The 15,084-nt window shown below is 47.7% G+C and overlaps 1 protein-coding gene across 1 annotated transcript; it reads left to right on the top strand.

The window, feature by feature from the left end:
• The first annotated feature begins 12,437 nt into the window (after positions 1-12,437).
• On the top strand, positions 12,438-14,359 carry LOC123141418 (protein CYTOKININ-RESPONSIVE GATA TRANSCRIPTION FACTOR 1-like). The gene is made up of 3 exons (XM_044560571.1): positions 12,438-12,843; positions 12,971-13,354; positions 13,517-14,359. The coding sequence occupies exons 1-3, from the start codon at positions 12,640-12,642 to the stop codon at positions 13,955-13,957; spliced, it is 1,029 nt and encodes a 342-aa protein (XP_044416506.1). The 5' UTR covers positions 12,438-12,639; the 3' UTR covers positions 13,958-14,359.
• Positions 14,360-15,084: the final 725 nt, after the last annotated feature.

The raw sequence follows: 15,084 nt of genomic DNA, 5'->3' as shown, positions 1-15,084 counted from the left end.
CTCATGAAAACTTTCGAGTTCACACATATTAAGGAAGGCATAGGTTCAACCCATCAGGGCTTCTTAGAACATATACCACGAACTTCGGAGTAAATAATACAAGCTCGAAAGTAGAGTATGGTTCACAAGGCAGAGGATACAATTTACCAAAGGCATTATGTATCCTAGGAAAAGCTCACCAGCTTATTTTATATGGAGGACATTGTCGGATAAAATCCGACAAAAGGGTCTGGTGGTCCCCAAGGGATCTGATGTGAGCATCAGTACTCAACCAGAGGAAGAAAGAATGCAAGGAGATCAGACTATAGAAACAACTGACTAACTCAAAAGCTCAAATGCAAAGGAATTATGAATTCCAAGACAAGGGATCAGAAGCAATGCTCTGATTAGGGATGGATAAGTTGAATAGCCTTAGGGGTACAATCGATGACGATTTGATTGGTCGAGATCCAGCTCATGTTAAAGATGTCTGAGCCGGAAGGATGAATTCTAGGATCTGATTGAGGATTGCGAGCATTCGCAACATATTGAATCAATGGACTCAAAAAGATAATGACAAAGGGTGCCAATAAGATTTCGAGGTTTATGGGATTAATCATAATGCTAGTAAGCAAGAATTTCAAGAGCAACAGGCTCCTGAAGATTTTCGGAAGATCGAATGATATTTTGAACACTTTTGTGAAATACTTGAATCAACTGGGGATGAGCGGATACTCGGTAAGTGCGAGGATTATCCGTAGGGGTATTCAGGTGACAAAGAACAGCAGGGTAGTAAGCTCAAGGGATTCTCGGAACAACAGAGAGAATTTCGGGGTATCTTGTAATAACAAGATCATCTGGGAAACATTGTATGAATGGCGAGTATACGTGGTTATCCATAGGAGTTTATCGATGAAAGGGAATTGTAAAAGCGATGAACACAAGTTCTCGGGTTATCAGCGGAGAGTATCTTCAGGGTCTTCACGTGCAGCAGACGATCATCAGTAATAAGGGGCTCTCCGGGTGAAAGTGATAACGAGATCCTAATGTTAGATTTAGCAAAATCATTTAACCCGAATAGAAGAGAGATCAGAGTCCCAGAGTATAGGCAAGGAGTAAAAGATCCTAATACCACCCAATGGCGACGTGGGCCCGTAAGCCACACAGCCATGTTAGTAAAAGTTTTTCAATGTCTAGACTCGACTTCGGCCAAGGAGTTGGAAAGGGGGATTCCTACAGGCAGTCGGCTCTGATACCAACTTGTGACGCCCCCGATTTGACCGTACACTAATCATGCACGCAAATGTGTACGATCAAGATCAGGGACTCACGGGAAGATATCACAACACAACTCTAAAACATAAATAAGTCATACAAGCATCATAATACAAGCCAGGGGCCTCGAGGGCTCGAATACAAGTGCTCGATCACAGACGAGTCAGCGGAAGCAACAATATCTGAGTACAGACATAAGTTAAACAAGTTTGCCTTAAGAAGGCTAGCACAAACTGGGATACAGATCGAACGAGGCGCAGGCCTCCTGCCTGGGATCCTCCTAACTACTCCTGATCGTCGTCAGCGGGCTGCACGTAGTAGTAGGCACCTCCAGTGTCGTAGGTGTCTTCGTCGACGGTGGCGTCTGGCTCCTGGACTCCAACATCTGGTTGCGACAACCAGATAGAAAGGAAAAGGGGGAAAAGAGGGAGAGAAGCAACCGTGAGTACTCATCCAAAGTACTCGCAAGCAAGGAGCTATACTACATATGCATGGGTATATGTGTAAAGGGGCATATCAGTGGACTGAACTGCAGAATGCCAGAATAAAAGGGGGATAGCTAGTCCTGTCGAAGACTACGCTTCTGGCCATCTCCATCTTGCAGCATATAGAAGAGAGTAGATTGAAGTCCTCCAAGTAGCATCGCATAGCATAATCCTACCCGGCGATCCCCTCCTCGTCGCCCTGTTAGAGAGCGATCACCGGGTTGTATCTGGCACTTGGAAGGGTGTATTTTATTCAGTATCCAGTTCTAGTTGTCATAAGGTCAAGGTACAACTCCGGGTCGTCCTTTTACCGAGGGACACGGCTATTCGAATAGATAAACTTCCCTGCAGGGGTGCACCACATAACCCAACACGCTCGATCCCATTTGGCCGGACACACTTTTCTGGGTCATGCCCGGCCTCGTAAGATCAACGCGTCGCAGCCCCACCTAAGCACAACAGAGAGGTCAGCACGCCGGTCTAACCCTATGCGCGCAGGGGTCTGGGCCCATCGCCCTATGCACACCTGCACGTTGCGTACGCGGCCGGAAGCAGACCTAGCCCTAGTAGGCGGTTCCAGTCCAATCCGGCGCGCGCCACTCAGTCGCTGACGTCACGAAGGCTTCGGCTGATACCACGACGCCGGGATACCCATAACTACTCCCGCGTAGATGGTTAGTGCGTATAGACCAAATGGCCAGACTCAGATCAAATACCAAGATCTCGTTAAGCGTGTTAAGTAACCGCGAACGTCGACCAGGGCCAGGCCCACCTCTCACCTAGGCGGTCTCAACCTGCCCTGTCGCTCCGCCACAAAGATCCACTTGCGGGTACTCCTACGAGCCGACCCGACTTTAGTCATCACATGTGTCATGTATATAGTATATAAGTATATACCCGTGATCACCGCCCAGGTGATCACGGCCCGATAGTATAGCACAGCAGACGGACAAGAATGTAGGGCCACTGATGGAAAACTAGCATCCTATACTAAGCATGTAGGATTGCAGGTAAAGGTATCAACAGTAGTAGCAAGGATAGGCTATGCATCAGGTTAGGATATCGAAAAGCAGTAACATGCTACACTACTCTAATGCAAGCAGTATAGAGAAGAATAGGCGATATCTGGTGATCAAGGGGGGGCTTGCCTGGTTGCTCTGGCAAGTAGGAGGGGTCGTCGACTCCGTAGTCGAACTGGGCAGCAGCAGTGTCGGTCTCGTAGTCTACCGGAGAGAAGAAGGGGGAAGAAACAGTAAATACAATGCAAACATAAGCATGACGATGCGTGACATGACAATGAGCGGTGCTAGGTGTGTCCTAACGCGACAGTAGGTGGTACCGGTGAAGGGGGGGAACATCCGGGAAGTATTCCCGATGTTTCGCGTTTTCGGACAGACGGATCGGAGGGGGAAAGTTGCTAGTTCGATAGGTTAGGGAGGTGTGGTGGACGAACGGACTGCGCATTCGGATTCGTCTCGTCGTTCTGAGCAACTTTCATGTTGAAAATATTTTAATCCGAGTTACGGATTAAAAGATATGATTTTCTAAAGATTTTATTAATTTCTGGAATTTAATTAATTATTTAAATTAATTCGAAAATGGATTTATGACATCAGCATGATGTCATGTTGACATCAGCAGTCAACTGGGGTTGACTAAGTCAAACTGACATGTGGGTCCAGTGGGACCCACCTGTCATTCTCCGTTTAGGTTAATTAGGGTTTAGCTAAATAATTACTGTTTAATTAAATTAATTATCTAATTAGATTAATTTAAATAAGATTAATTAACTTAATTAATTTAGTTAATTAATTAATTAATTATTTTATTTTATTTATTTATTTATTAATTTTATTAATTATTTATTATTATATTATTATATTATTATTATTATTTTATTTTTATTATATATATATATTTTTCTTTTATAAAACGTTCCAGTGGGCTGGGCCCCGTTGTCCAGTGGCCCAGGGCTTAATGGGTGCGGGCGACGGTTTCGGGCGCGACCCAATCGGGCGCACGCCCAGGGGCACCGTGGCGGTCGAGGCCAGCAAGGCCGGGCGGTCACCGGAGGAGACGCCGGCGGGAGAGCAGCAGGGCGGCGCCGGAGCGGGGCTGCGGGCCATAGGGGAGTGGCCGTGGTCGAGCCAGACGGCCGGGACGAGGCACGGGCGCCAGGGCGCGGTCGGGCGGCCGTGTACGGCGAGGCGACGACGGGGAACGGCTCGGGCGCGATGGCCATCCAGAGGAGGCGCGACGAGCGCGGGGAGGCCGCGAGCGAGCACGGCCTCGGGCGCGCGGTGACAGGGGAAGAGGGGAGAGGAGGAGGGCGCTGGCCGCGGTGGGGCGCAACGGAGGAGCGCGCGGAGCGGCCGAGCCGGGGCAGGGGGAGAGGAGGGAGCGCTCACGGGTGGGGGGGTGTAGGGCTCGTGGCAGCGGGGGTCGAGGGGGATGGCGGGGACGGCGGCGTAGAGGATGCTGGCCGGCGGGGGCTACGGTGGCGACGGCGATCCGGGCGGCGGGGCGAGCGCGTCGGCGAGGGCCTCCGGGCGGCGACGCGGGATCGGGGTCTGTGGGCTCGGGGAGGAGGACGACGAAGGGGCGGCGTCGGGGCGAGGGCGCCGGCGACGGGCGCCGTCGTCGAGGTCGCGGGGCGGGGGGGGGGGGCTGGCGCGGGATCGGGGCGATCCCGATCCAGATCGGGGAGGAGAGGCCGATGTGGGGGGGGGGAGTGGGTGTGTGGGGTAGTTTAGGGTTTCGGGTGAGTGGATAAGGGGAGGGGGGGAGTGGCCGGCTGGGCCTGGTGGTTTGGCCCAGTGGGGCTGTGGCTTGCTGGGCCGGAGCCCAGTGGGGGGGGGGGGTTCGCTCTCTTTTTTTAGCTTTGTTTTGTTTTCTGTTTTGTTTTCTTTATATATTTTCTTTTCTATTTTATTCTTTTAATTCATGTTTTATAAAATATAAATACAACTCCTAAGTTAATGTTATAATTTATTCTACTGCCCCAAAAAGTTTGACACCTGATTAAAATGGTTTGCATTATTATTAATTTTAAAAGGCATTTAATTAATTGTCACAGCTGCTGTTTTAATTACTTTAGAGCCTTTAAACATTTTATCAAAGCTTGGTCTCTCCACCATAATTTCTTACGATTTATTTGAAACAACCCGAACATTTTAGTTTTAATTTTTGAAAACTTTTGTTGTTTGCCATATTTTGAATTTAAATTTTGATCCGGTTTTGAACTAACGAAGGATTAGAAACAGTAACGGAGGTGACGTGGCATCATTAGCAGAGTTTTACTGTAGCTTGATTATCCGGGCGTCACAACAGCAGCGCTCATCGAATCGATCTGCTGCTTACCTGCATGCCACGTGACTTCAGCCTGCTGCACGCTGCGATGTACATCTGATCACTTTTCTCAATCTCGCCGAGAACCACGCCGCAGTCAGCTTCGTCTCAAACTCGATACTTCCTCTAGATCAACAATCCGCAGCTTCCTCGCAACCTTGCTCATGATACCACTTGTTAGAATAAATCCGAGGCACTCCGTTGATCATCCGAGGACCAAGCAATCACACGAGCACGACACCGAGATTTGTTAACGAGGTTCACCGATATGGCTACATCCCCGGGGCTTGACTACGGGCGCTCCTCCCCGTGACACCGTCATAATAACGCACCCCGGCCACCCGGGCGCCGTCACATGCCGCCGGCTCCCCCTTGCGCGCCTGTGCTATTATGTTGGCATAGGTTACATCGTGTGTCTATCCCCGCTATATATGAGAGGCCTAGGATACAAGTGTCCTATTAGGACACGACTCCATATCCTATCTAAACACAATACAACTACAAGTCCAACTGTAACCTACCTTGTACACAATATTCGACACAACTCTAACATGGTTCATGGTAATCTATAGGTGTTGTGCCACCTCAATTTTGGGCCATGCCTATGTATTTGTGAGACCGTTCTAAGGTTGGATTTGACCCCCTTCCTCTGGCTCCCTCTTAAGAGCATCTCCAACAGGTGCCCCAACACTGCGCTTGTGCCCGAAAAACTGTCATTTAGGGCACTTTGAGTAAAAAATACAGCTCCGATAGGTGCCCTATCTCTATTTGGTGCCAAACAAAATGCTACAAATTTTGTGTATTTACAACACCTCTAATGGCTTCCGCAGAAACTAAACGCCGCCGTGTGAACCCCAACAATCCGATGAACTTCCTGCCGCCGAATCGCCTCGCATCCACGATCACTGCCGATCATCGATTCACCATGGAAGTCAACTCCGATGCGATAGTCGCCGCCACCGGCCTCACCGTTGCTCCCATAGAACCGCAGTTGTCCTTTCAGTGGTTCCCGCTGGCGGTGGCACCAAGACAATGCCCTTCCGTTGCGACGAACATCCCTCACGGGTAGTGGGGATGTGTCGGTGCATGCCGTCGCCACCAGGGCTCCCCCAAAGCCATGAACCACCGTCGCGGTCGCCGGGAAGAGGCTGCCACAAGATTCGTCGGTCGGGATGCTTCCTGTAGCAAGAAGGAGGCTGCCCTGATGACGACTCAACATGGCACCCGCCGGGTTAGGGTGCGGGTAGGGGCCGCTAAAACCCGTACCGTCTCAATATTTTTCGTCTAAACCCATACCCATACCCGCGCCTCTGGTTTCAAACTGTTCCCATACCTATACCTGGCTGGGTGTACCCGCACGTAAAAATACCTATCTCGGTCCCTTCCCAATTCATATTTCACCATGTATTTTTCAATATTTCCGCATATATACACAACATTTCAGCATGTATATTTCAACATTTCAGCACATAAATATATGTCATATTTTAGCATTTGAGCACATATATATTATGATTTATTGTGTGATGGAATAGAAAGAGTGGTATTAATTTTTAGAAATGGGTAGCAATAATTATGAATTAGATGACACTAAACAATGTCCAATTACATTCATGGATGAGCAGCCTGTAAGTGCACTTCTTAGAGAAACATTCACATGTGTTGTTTCTTCCTTTTCCGATTACAAGACAAAGAAAAGGGACACAATTTTTCCAATTTTCTTTTATCGAAGATACTTCTGCAGCCCCTACATTGAAATGCTCAAATGAACGAGAGTATATAATAAGATCAACAAAATCAGAGATAAAATTATGAGTTCACAAAATAAAATCAATGCATTTAAACAAGATCATGCACATGCATAAGGGGAGGGGATTTTGGGTCGAGGCTAGCAGTTGCATAGCTAGCCTAGGGTAAAACGGCTAGGTTTTTTCTCTTTAATGAATGACACAAAGAACATACTATTAGGAGAAATTAGTATATGGGTATGCGGGTACAAAGCTATAAGTATTGCCTTCCCGTACCGTCTTAGCAGATGCTACAGTTTTTCCCATTTATAAACCCATGAGTATTTATTTATTTTCCAAAACCTTATCCTAATAGGGTTTTTACCTGTTGTGTTCATGGGTTGCGGGTACCCATTGCCATGTTGAATGGCGCCAAGGGCCTCTTCCCCTCCCCTCCCACCACTGCACGTGGAGGAGTGGATGCAACTCATCGGCATCCAACCATGTTCGATGAAATGACCGAAAGGTAAAATAAATACTTTCTTTGGTTTTTTCATTCTATGTCATGGCATTCTACATTTTGTTTGCAGTTATGATGTGATGTGCATGTAGGTTCTTCAAATTTGGTGTATGTAGTGTGGATGATCAAACTTTTTTGCAATACAATTGTGTTGCATCTCAAGATTTTGTCTCTCAAGAAATTGCTTGCCAAGAATATGAAACAGAAGATGAGCCACTTCTTGACATGGAAGAGGAGGGATTTCTTGATGCAACTCCAAATGTAAGAAGTGCAAAGTACACTACCAAAGAAGACAAGTTCACTACTATAGATCCGAATAGCATCAACTGACCAAATGGTATCATAACTAACGCACCATCGGCCAATCAGTGCCTCAGGGTTAGTTTTTTTAAGAAAAGGAGGACGACCCCCGGCCTCTGCATCTGGACGATGCATACGGCCATTTTATTAATTATTGACACAAGACCTTACAAAGTCATACAAGAGTAAGACTAAAGCCATCGACTAAGCAACATCTGTCGCTATTCCTATCCAGTTGATGAAGGGGCGCTGAAAGTCTAGGCCTAATACCAAACAGACCTCGCAGCCAAACCTAACATCTAAGATTTGAGGTCCCAACCAGGACGCCTGCCGGGTATGGGCACCCACCAGTCCGGCGTGCTCCTCAACCAGGACGCCTGTCGGGTATGAGGCCGCCGCAGCCACCTGCCACCAATCCATCTTCAGAGCTGTACTGCTGCATCAACCTTGCCCGGTCTAGCTGCCACCGACGCCACCACGACGCCAGGCAGCGTCACCCTCCTGCGCGAGGCCATCTCCGCTCATCAGGCGCCGAATCTCCACTGCGCCACACCGTCGAGATCCGCCGTCATCAATGGACAAGATGAAACACCGCTCCTCCTCTTGTCCCCTCCAGCCAGCACTTGGTCCAAAACGATGCCCCCAGAAAGGAGAACGACATCAAAACGTCGACATCGTCCGATCCGGTAGACCCAGATCTAGGGTTTCCCCCGGAACCTCCCGATCAGGTTGATGTGACCCGAAACAATGATGCCTCGAGAAGGAAACGACGTCAGAGACGCCGCCATCGTCCGCCAAGACCGCAGTCAGCCGCGATTTTCGCCGGAAGCCGTGTCATCCTGATCTCGTGGCTGGCTAGAACCGCGCGGAGTCTCGCCATGAAGACGTAAGCCGCTACTGGTACTCCGGTAGAGATCCTCCATACCCTCACCGGTCCCTCCACGCACCATCGGCCGGCCAAGACCATGCCGCGGTGGATCTGGACGGGACGCCAGATCCACGGCCGCTGCGACCCATCTTCAGGCAAAGCCATCCACCAGTTCATCCATGGAGTGCTGCCACCATCCATGCACGAAGGGAAGCCCATCGCCATCTTGGACCGCTGCCCGCCGCTGCCCAGGCTAGGGGCGCCGCCCTGCCTGCTGCCCACGGGCGCACCACAAGAGATGCCCCTGCCGCCTCAAGGGGATCCCGCTGCAGATCCGCCCGCCCTAGCGCCTTGGCATCGGGCCCGCCGCCACCGCGGACCTCGTCGGCGGCAGCGGCGGCAGGAGGATGGCAGAGGGAGGCTGCTGGCGGCGCTGGTTTTTTGGCTCCCTGGGCGGGGTTAGTGATGATTTAATCATCACAGACGGGCCACATGGCCAGCCAGTGACGCATAACACTTGATCGCCCGACCAATCAGTTATAACTATCAGCAGGGCACAAAGTAGAGGGATATCACGTAGGGCTAGTTCTTTGGCAGCTGGCTTCTAGAATAAGTTGGAACAAGCCGCTCCTTACCCAGCTTATTCTAGAAGCCTAACCAAATTTACCTTTTTAGAAGGCTACTAATTAAGACTTGTCTAGTAGGCTTATACTTGTTTTTGGTTGGGCTTCTAGAATAAGCTGGGACCCAGCTTATTCTAGAAGCCCCAAAAAGCCACCAAAAGAACTGGCCCTTACCGAGCAGTGCTTAGAGACCGACAAACTATGTTAAGTTCCAGCTGGCAGCTGTCTGTCATCCTACTGTATCACAAGTACTACTAGCAGTGCGGCCCTAGCTGCACCCAATATTACACATGCAATTCAAAATAAGCACATATAAACATTGCATTTTAAATATGTCATCACATACACATAGACATGCACATCTCATACAATGTCGTTCGCCAATACAATTTCATGTTCACATAACAAATATACACATATAATACATTCATTCTAGCTTCACAATTTCATGTTTACATAACTTTTGATTGCTCACATCGGGTACTTTTGAGTTACCTTGATTCATGAGGGTGTTTTTGGACAACTTGTCACCTTCGTATTGCTGCCAAACTTCCAGGAATGCTACTTTCTTAGTTGGCCTTTCAAATTTTGAACGCATCTGGAACTTGGCCCCATTGTCTGGAACTTTCGAGGACATTGTTTTGTCATCCAATATTCAGAACCTCTTCCTAAGAGAGAACCCCATTGGGGGGGGGGAGTGATGTTTTGAGAAACCTTGCTAAGAGAAAACCCCTTCCTTACTTTGTGCTCAGATCCTCCCCGAGGGATATATAATTTAAGCGGGATTTGATTGGCCCTTGTCTACTGTCATGGCAACATCTTTGATCCTGCGATTAACATGACACAAGGATGAGGTGTGTTCCGATCAAATCTAACTTTATAGATGACTCTATGTACTGTGCACTCTCGCACTCAAAGATTCCAGGAAACAATTATAAACAAATTTGGAAATCGAAGATACCACGAAAAGTCAAAATTTTCATGTGGTATCTTCGTAGGGGAGTGTGCTACTAAAGACGACCTCATTCGCCGCAACTAGCAAGGAAGCAAGAAGTGTAGTTTTTGTACTCACGACGAGACAATCAAACACCTCTTCTTTCAATGTAAGTTTGTGTGTTCTATGTGCTAAGTCATTCAAATAGCGTCCAATTTGTATCTGCCTACAAATGTCACTAGCTTGATGGAATGCCAAATAAGTTTAAAACACTAACTAGGGTGGGAGAGTCTACCTTACTGTGGTGTTTTTGGCTATGTATAAATGATTTTTTAATGCAACAAAATCCAACTCTAATGGAGGTCATTTCTGATGTACGCATTGGCTTCGTATATATGTGGTCTCTACGTCGAATGAAGTACCAATCGGTATTCAAGGCGGTGTGTATGCGGTTAGAATGGGTGGACAGGGAGAAGGTTTTTACCCAACATGGGTGGCAGTATAATCTCCGGATCGGTCAACCTCCTCCCTCGACATAGCCATAGTTTCAGTCCCATATGACTTTGTTGTTGCTTATATGTTTGTATGTTGTTTTTTCGCTTTGTCAGACTAGTAGATTTTGTAGTGTACGTCCTTGCTATGCAGGGGCCGAGTGTTGCTCATCATGCTTTGTATCCCTCAAAAGCGCCCTTTATAAAGAACACTACACAAACATTGTGCTAATGTTCTCAAAATCATTAAAGAAAGCTACATGTATGGGCGGGTGTATTCTATGACTAGATATAATGTTCACTAGATATAATGTTCAAAATATATTTTGAGCATATAGAAAGGACTATAAAGTACATTGCAGAATTTAACTTGCAAGAATGTAAAGGAGTTAGAGGAATGGGTCCCAATTGCAAGATTTATCCCGAGGTTCAGATGGTTGGCACAATCATATGCCCCGTTGGATGAGGCTCTAACAGAAAGTTTTAAGGTCACAAAAGACCCCCACCAACATGATCCCACATAGGCCTCCTTGGTCTAGGACACAAAGTCCATAAATAATGACTTGGTGTGGATTTTCACATGAAGTAGGCGGTCTCCAACATTCGGAAACTTCTTGGCTCCTTCACAAATTGAAGGGTTTCGAGCAACACTAATCGTCTAGAAGGAGTTAACCCTCCAAGAGTAACAAGTCATTTGGAATGAACCCTTTGCCAAAGAACTACAAATAAGTGACTCAAGAACCTCTATTGATGAGATTTACTCACAAAAAAGGAGGAGGAGGAGGAGGAGGAGGAGAGTGAGATGTAGGGAGGGAGGGAGGGAGAGAGAGCACAAAGTATGGAAGGGGTTTTCTGGAATCTCTGACCACGAGAGTGCACAATACATAGAGTCATCTATAAATGACACATTTGAAGTTAGATTTGAGCGGAACATATCTCGTCCTTGTGTCGGGCTAATTGTGGGATAGAAGATGTTGCCATGACACTAGACAAGGGCCAATCATATCCTCCCTAAATGATATATGTGCTAGGCAGGAGCTGAGCACATGTGCAAGAATACCATTCTTATCGCCTATAAAACGGTACAAGCTGGATATTGTTCTCAGAGAGTGGCGTTCCCTAACCACTTATTCACCCAGAAACGTATCTCAGAGCCGTCATTTGTCGTGAAAGATCAAAAGCAGAAAATGTGCTTCTTTGCCGCCATCAGACCAACCCAAAATTTCAAATCCCCAGGCTTCCAATGCGCCTAAGATGAGAATCACTTTTCGCAGTGTTTACACTCGGCATATTTGCTTTGAAATGAGAAGCACTTTTAACATAGGGTAGTACAACACATTGACCCGACATATATGCTAGACAGGTATATATCATGGTTTTGATCAATGGGGATGTTGTCCTTGAACCCTTATCTAGCCAATAGCCGTCCGTTTTACCTTTGCAATTCAACAGCGTTGTCAATTCTATTGAAATCCTTTCTCACAGTACGTTTTTCTTGAGACTTCTCACAGCACATACTAAATAAAAAGACTAAATATTGCACTAGTTGGGGAGTGGGGCGCTGGGGGCACATGCTGCAGTTGCATGGGATCTTGGGTTGGGCTTGGGAACGAATGTTTGCATGCACAGTGTCCAATAATGTGTTTGTTCGACTTTTGCTTCCTCATCCCTTTAATTTCCTGTGCTGTGTCCCTGTGCTCATTTTCTTTCTCACTCTAGGAAAGGGATCGCAGACATCCTTCTAAGTCCCTCTATGTGCAAGCTAGAGAGAGAGAGAGAGAGAGAGAGAGAGAGAGAGAGAGAGAGAGAGAGAGAGAGAGAGAGAGAGAGAGAGGTGATAGCTTGATAGTAGCTCTTGGCTCCCTTAGCTCCCCTTTACAAAAAAAGGACGTGTCACTCTCCACTGTCCATGATCACTCTGGGCCCCCGTAAATTGCCCCTCCAACTGCAGATCTCTACACACCTCTCCACCCCTAACTAGGCTGCGTCTCCCTTATATCCACCCTGATCTCTTCCACCTCTGCTCACAGTCCCTGCAGATAGCTTGAGGGCTAGAGATCTCTCCTTCTCGTTCCTCCTCTTCCCTCGGATGTCTACCATCTACATGAGCCAGCTATCTACTCTCCCTCTAATGGATGGAGATCAAGATCAAGGGCACTTTCAAGCCTTTCATCTACCCAAAGATCCTCCTGTCTTGTTCCCTTTCATGATCGACAACCCTGTGGAGCATCAAGGGCAAGGCTATGGAGACCAGCACTCGAGGCAGCAATTTTTTGGTGAATCTAATCAGCAGGTGAGGGGGTGTCACAACTAGCTGGCTACACAAATATATGTCAATATCGATGTGTTCCAACGTTTTTAGTACATGCAAGCTCTTCTTATAATCCTGCTCCCTGGCTTGCTTTTTCTTTCTCTTGTAGTTCAATGATCACATGATGATGAGCGGAGGATCTGCGGACGTCTTCGCCACATGCTCCCCGTTCGGACCTACCATCCAAAGCATCGGCAGTGACATGATCCAGAGATCCTCATACAATTCCTATGATTTCGAAGCCACACATGCCGGCGATGGATCGACCAGCCAGTGGGCATCCGCCAAATCGCCGGTGAAGATGAGGATCATGAGAAAGGCGCCAACGAATGATCACCAAGGAGGGACGGCGAGAAAGCCAAGGAGAAGGGCACAAGCACACCAAGGTGATGAGAGCCAGCAGCTGCAGCATCCCATGGGTGTTATCAGAGTGTGCTCAGACTGCAACACCACCAAGACTCCCTTGTGGAGGAGTGGTCCTTGTGGCCCCAAGGTGAAATATATTGCTAACTAGGCAAACTTCATGATCTATACCTGCACTGCACAATCTATGTACTTGCTTCATATCAACATGTCATATAACACACAGTAGTACAGATTGCTACACACTTATTTATTTAACTGTACCTTTTTCATGCGTCTATGGTTCATGCAGTCTCTTTGCAACGCATGCGGCATACGCCAAAGGAAGGCTCGCCGCGCCATGGCTGCAGCGGCGGCCACTGCCGCCACCAACGGTGGGGTGGCGTCTGCTTCCAGTGGCGGTGTGGCGGTGGGGGCCGCGCAGGCAAGCGACGCATCACAAGCAGTGAAGGCAACAAAGAAGGAGAAGAGGGCTGCGGATCTCGACCGGTCCCTGCCGTTCAAGAAGAGGTGCAAGATGGTTGATCATCCTACCGTTACCACCACCAAGGCCGTGGCTGTCGACGCCACTCCGAAGGATCAAGATCACGTTGTGGCCGAGGACGGCGCCATGGTGGAGAGACTGAGCAAAGCCGATCCGCCGGCAGCGTTCACTCACGGCTTCATGCGCGACGAGATCACCGATGCCGCCATGCTGCTCATGACCCTATCCTGCGGTCTTGTTCGCAGCTAGTACTAGCTAGTAGACACTAGACACTGATGAATGCAAGTTGATTTGCATATCATGAGTATATTAGTCTTGTTATATTTTCTGTATCTTGTGATCTTGTTGTTTTGTGTTGTTTAGGAGATCGGTCGATCGGGGCGTACGGATAGAGGCAGAAGAGAGAGAGAGAGAGAGAGAGAGAGAGAGAGAGAGAGAGAGAGAGAGAGAGAGAGAGAGAGAGGAGGGTGATCACATGTCTAGGGTAATAAGCGAAGCTCGATAGTAGTTAGTATATGCAGTAACCCAGATTTGCTATGAGGGTGAGTTTTTCTTTTACAGTTTCCTTTCCTTTCTTTGCTCTGCTGCGGTTAATTATCTAAACCAGTATAAATTGTGTTCATCCTCTGTAGTACAAAATGTAATAAAACATATTTCCGTAAGATCTTCGTTTTTCCTTTGGAGCTGATAATGCAGAAGAAACTACGGTGCATCATATTGGATGTGCTTCATATATGTGACATATCGTTAGTACTCCCTCATATGCATCATATTGGCTGTCACAGTGTCAAAAAATGTCGATCCTCCTAATTGTGTATTGTCACTACTCTCTCATCGATCGTTATGGCTATGCATCCATCGATCGATGAGGGAGAAGAAACTACTGCGCACCATATTGACTGGAGTATATTATAACATATGCAAGCTAATTGTGTATAGTTATCTACTTTTTGTCAGGTATGCTCATACTACTTTTCACCTTTTTCGGACACAGACATTCTACCTCATGGCTATGCATGCATGCATGTGGGACAAATGAACCCCTTGATGTTTGGAGATCCGTGTCCTGCAACTTGTTACAGAACTACTACAAGGCACGGTATGTAAATTTTTGGCCGTTTTATTTATCAAAAAAGGCTTCCGCCCCGCTTTATATATAAAGCATAGATCAACATCATCCGGTACAAACGCACGCCACCACAACACACGCACACATCCAAGTCATGATACATAGACGTTGAGCGCAACAACACCACCCCTAGCACTATTTGAAAAGACAAAGCCGCATACGACGACATGTGGGCTTCAATACGGCGCCTTCAGGAAGGATACGACACCAGAGCGCCGCCCCAGCCCGATTCGAGGATCAGAGTTTC

This window comes from Triticum aestivum, chromosome 6D, assembly GCF_018294505.1.
Source record: "Triticum aestivum cultivar Chinese Spring chromosome 6D, IWGSC CS RefSeq v2.1, whole genome shotgun sequence".
Classification (NCBI taxonomy): Eukaryota; Viridiplantae; Streptophyta; class Magnoliopsida; order Poales; family Poaceae; genus Triticum; species Triticum aestivum.
This window is presented reverse-complemented; position numbering and strand designations above follow the sequence as displayed.

Excerpts from the sequence above, each read along its gene's own strand:
- LOC123141418 (XM_044560571.1), top strand. The coding sequence starts at position 12,640 with ATGTCTACCATCTACATGAGCCAGCTATCTACTCTCCCTCTAATGGAT. Across the intron at positions 12,844-12,970 it reads TTGGTGAATCTAATCAGCAG|TTCAATGATCACATGATGAT; the intron begins GTGAGGGGGTGT and ends TTTCTCTTGTAG. Across the intron at positions 13,355-13,516 it reads GTGGTCCTTGTGGCCCCAAG|TCTCTTTGCAACGCATGCGG; the intron begins GTGAAATATATT and ends TGGTTCATGCAG.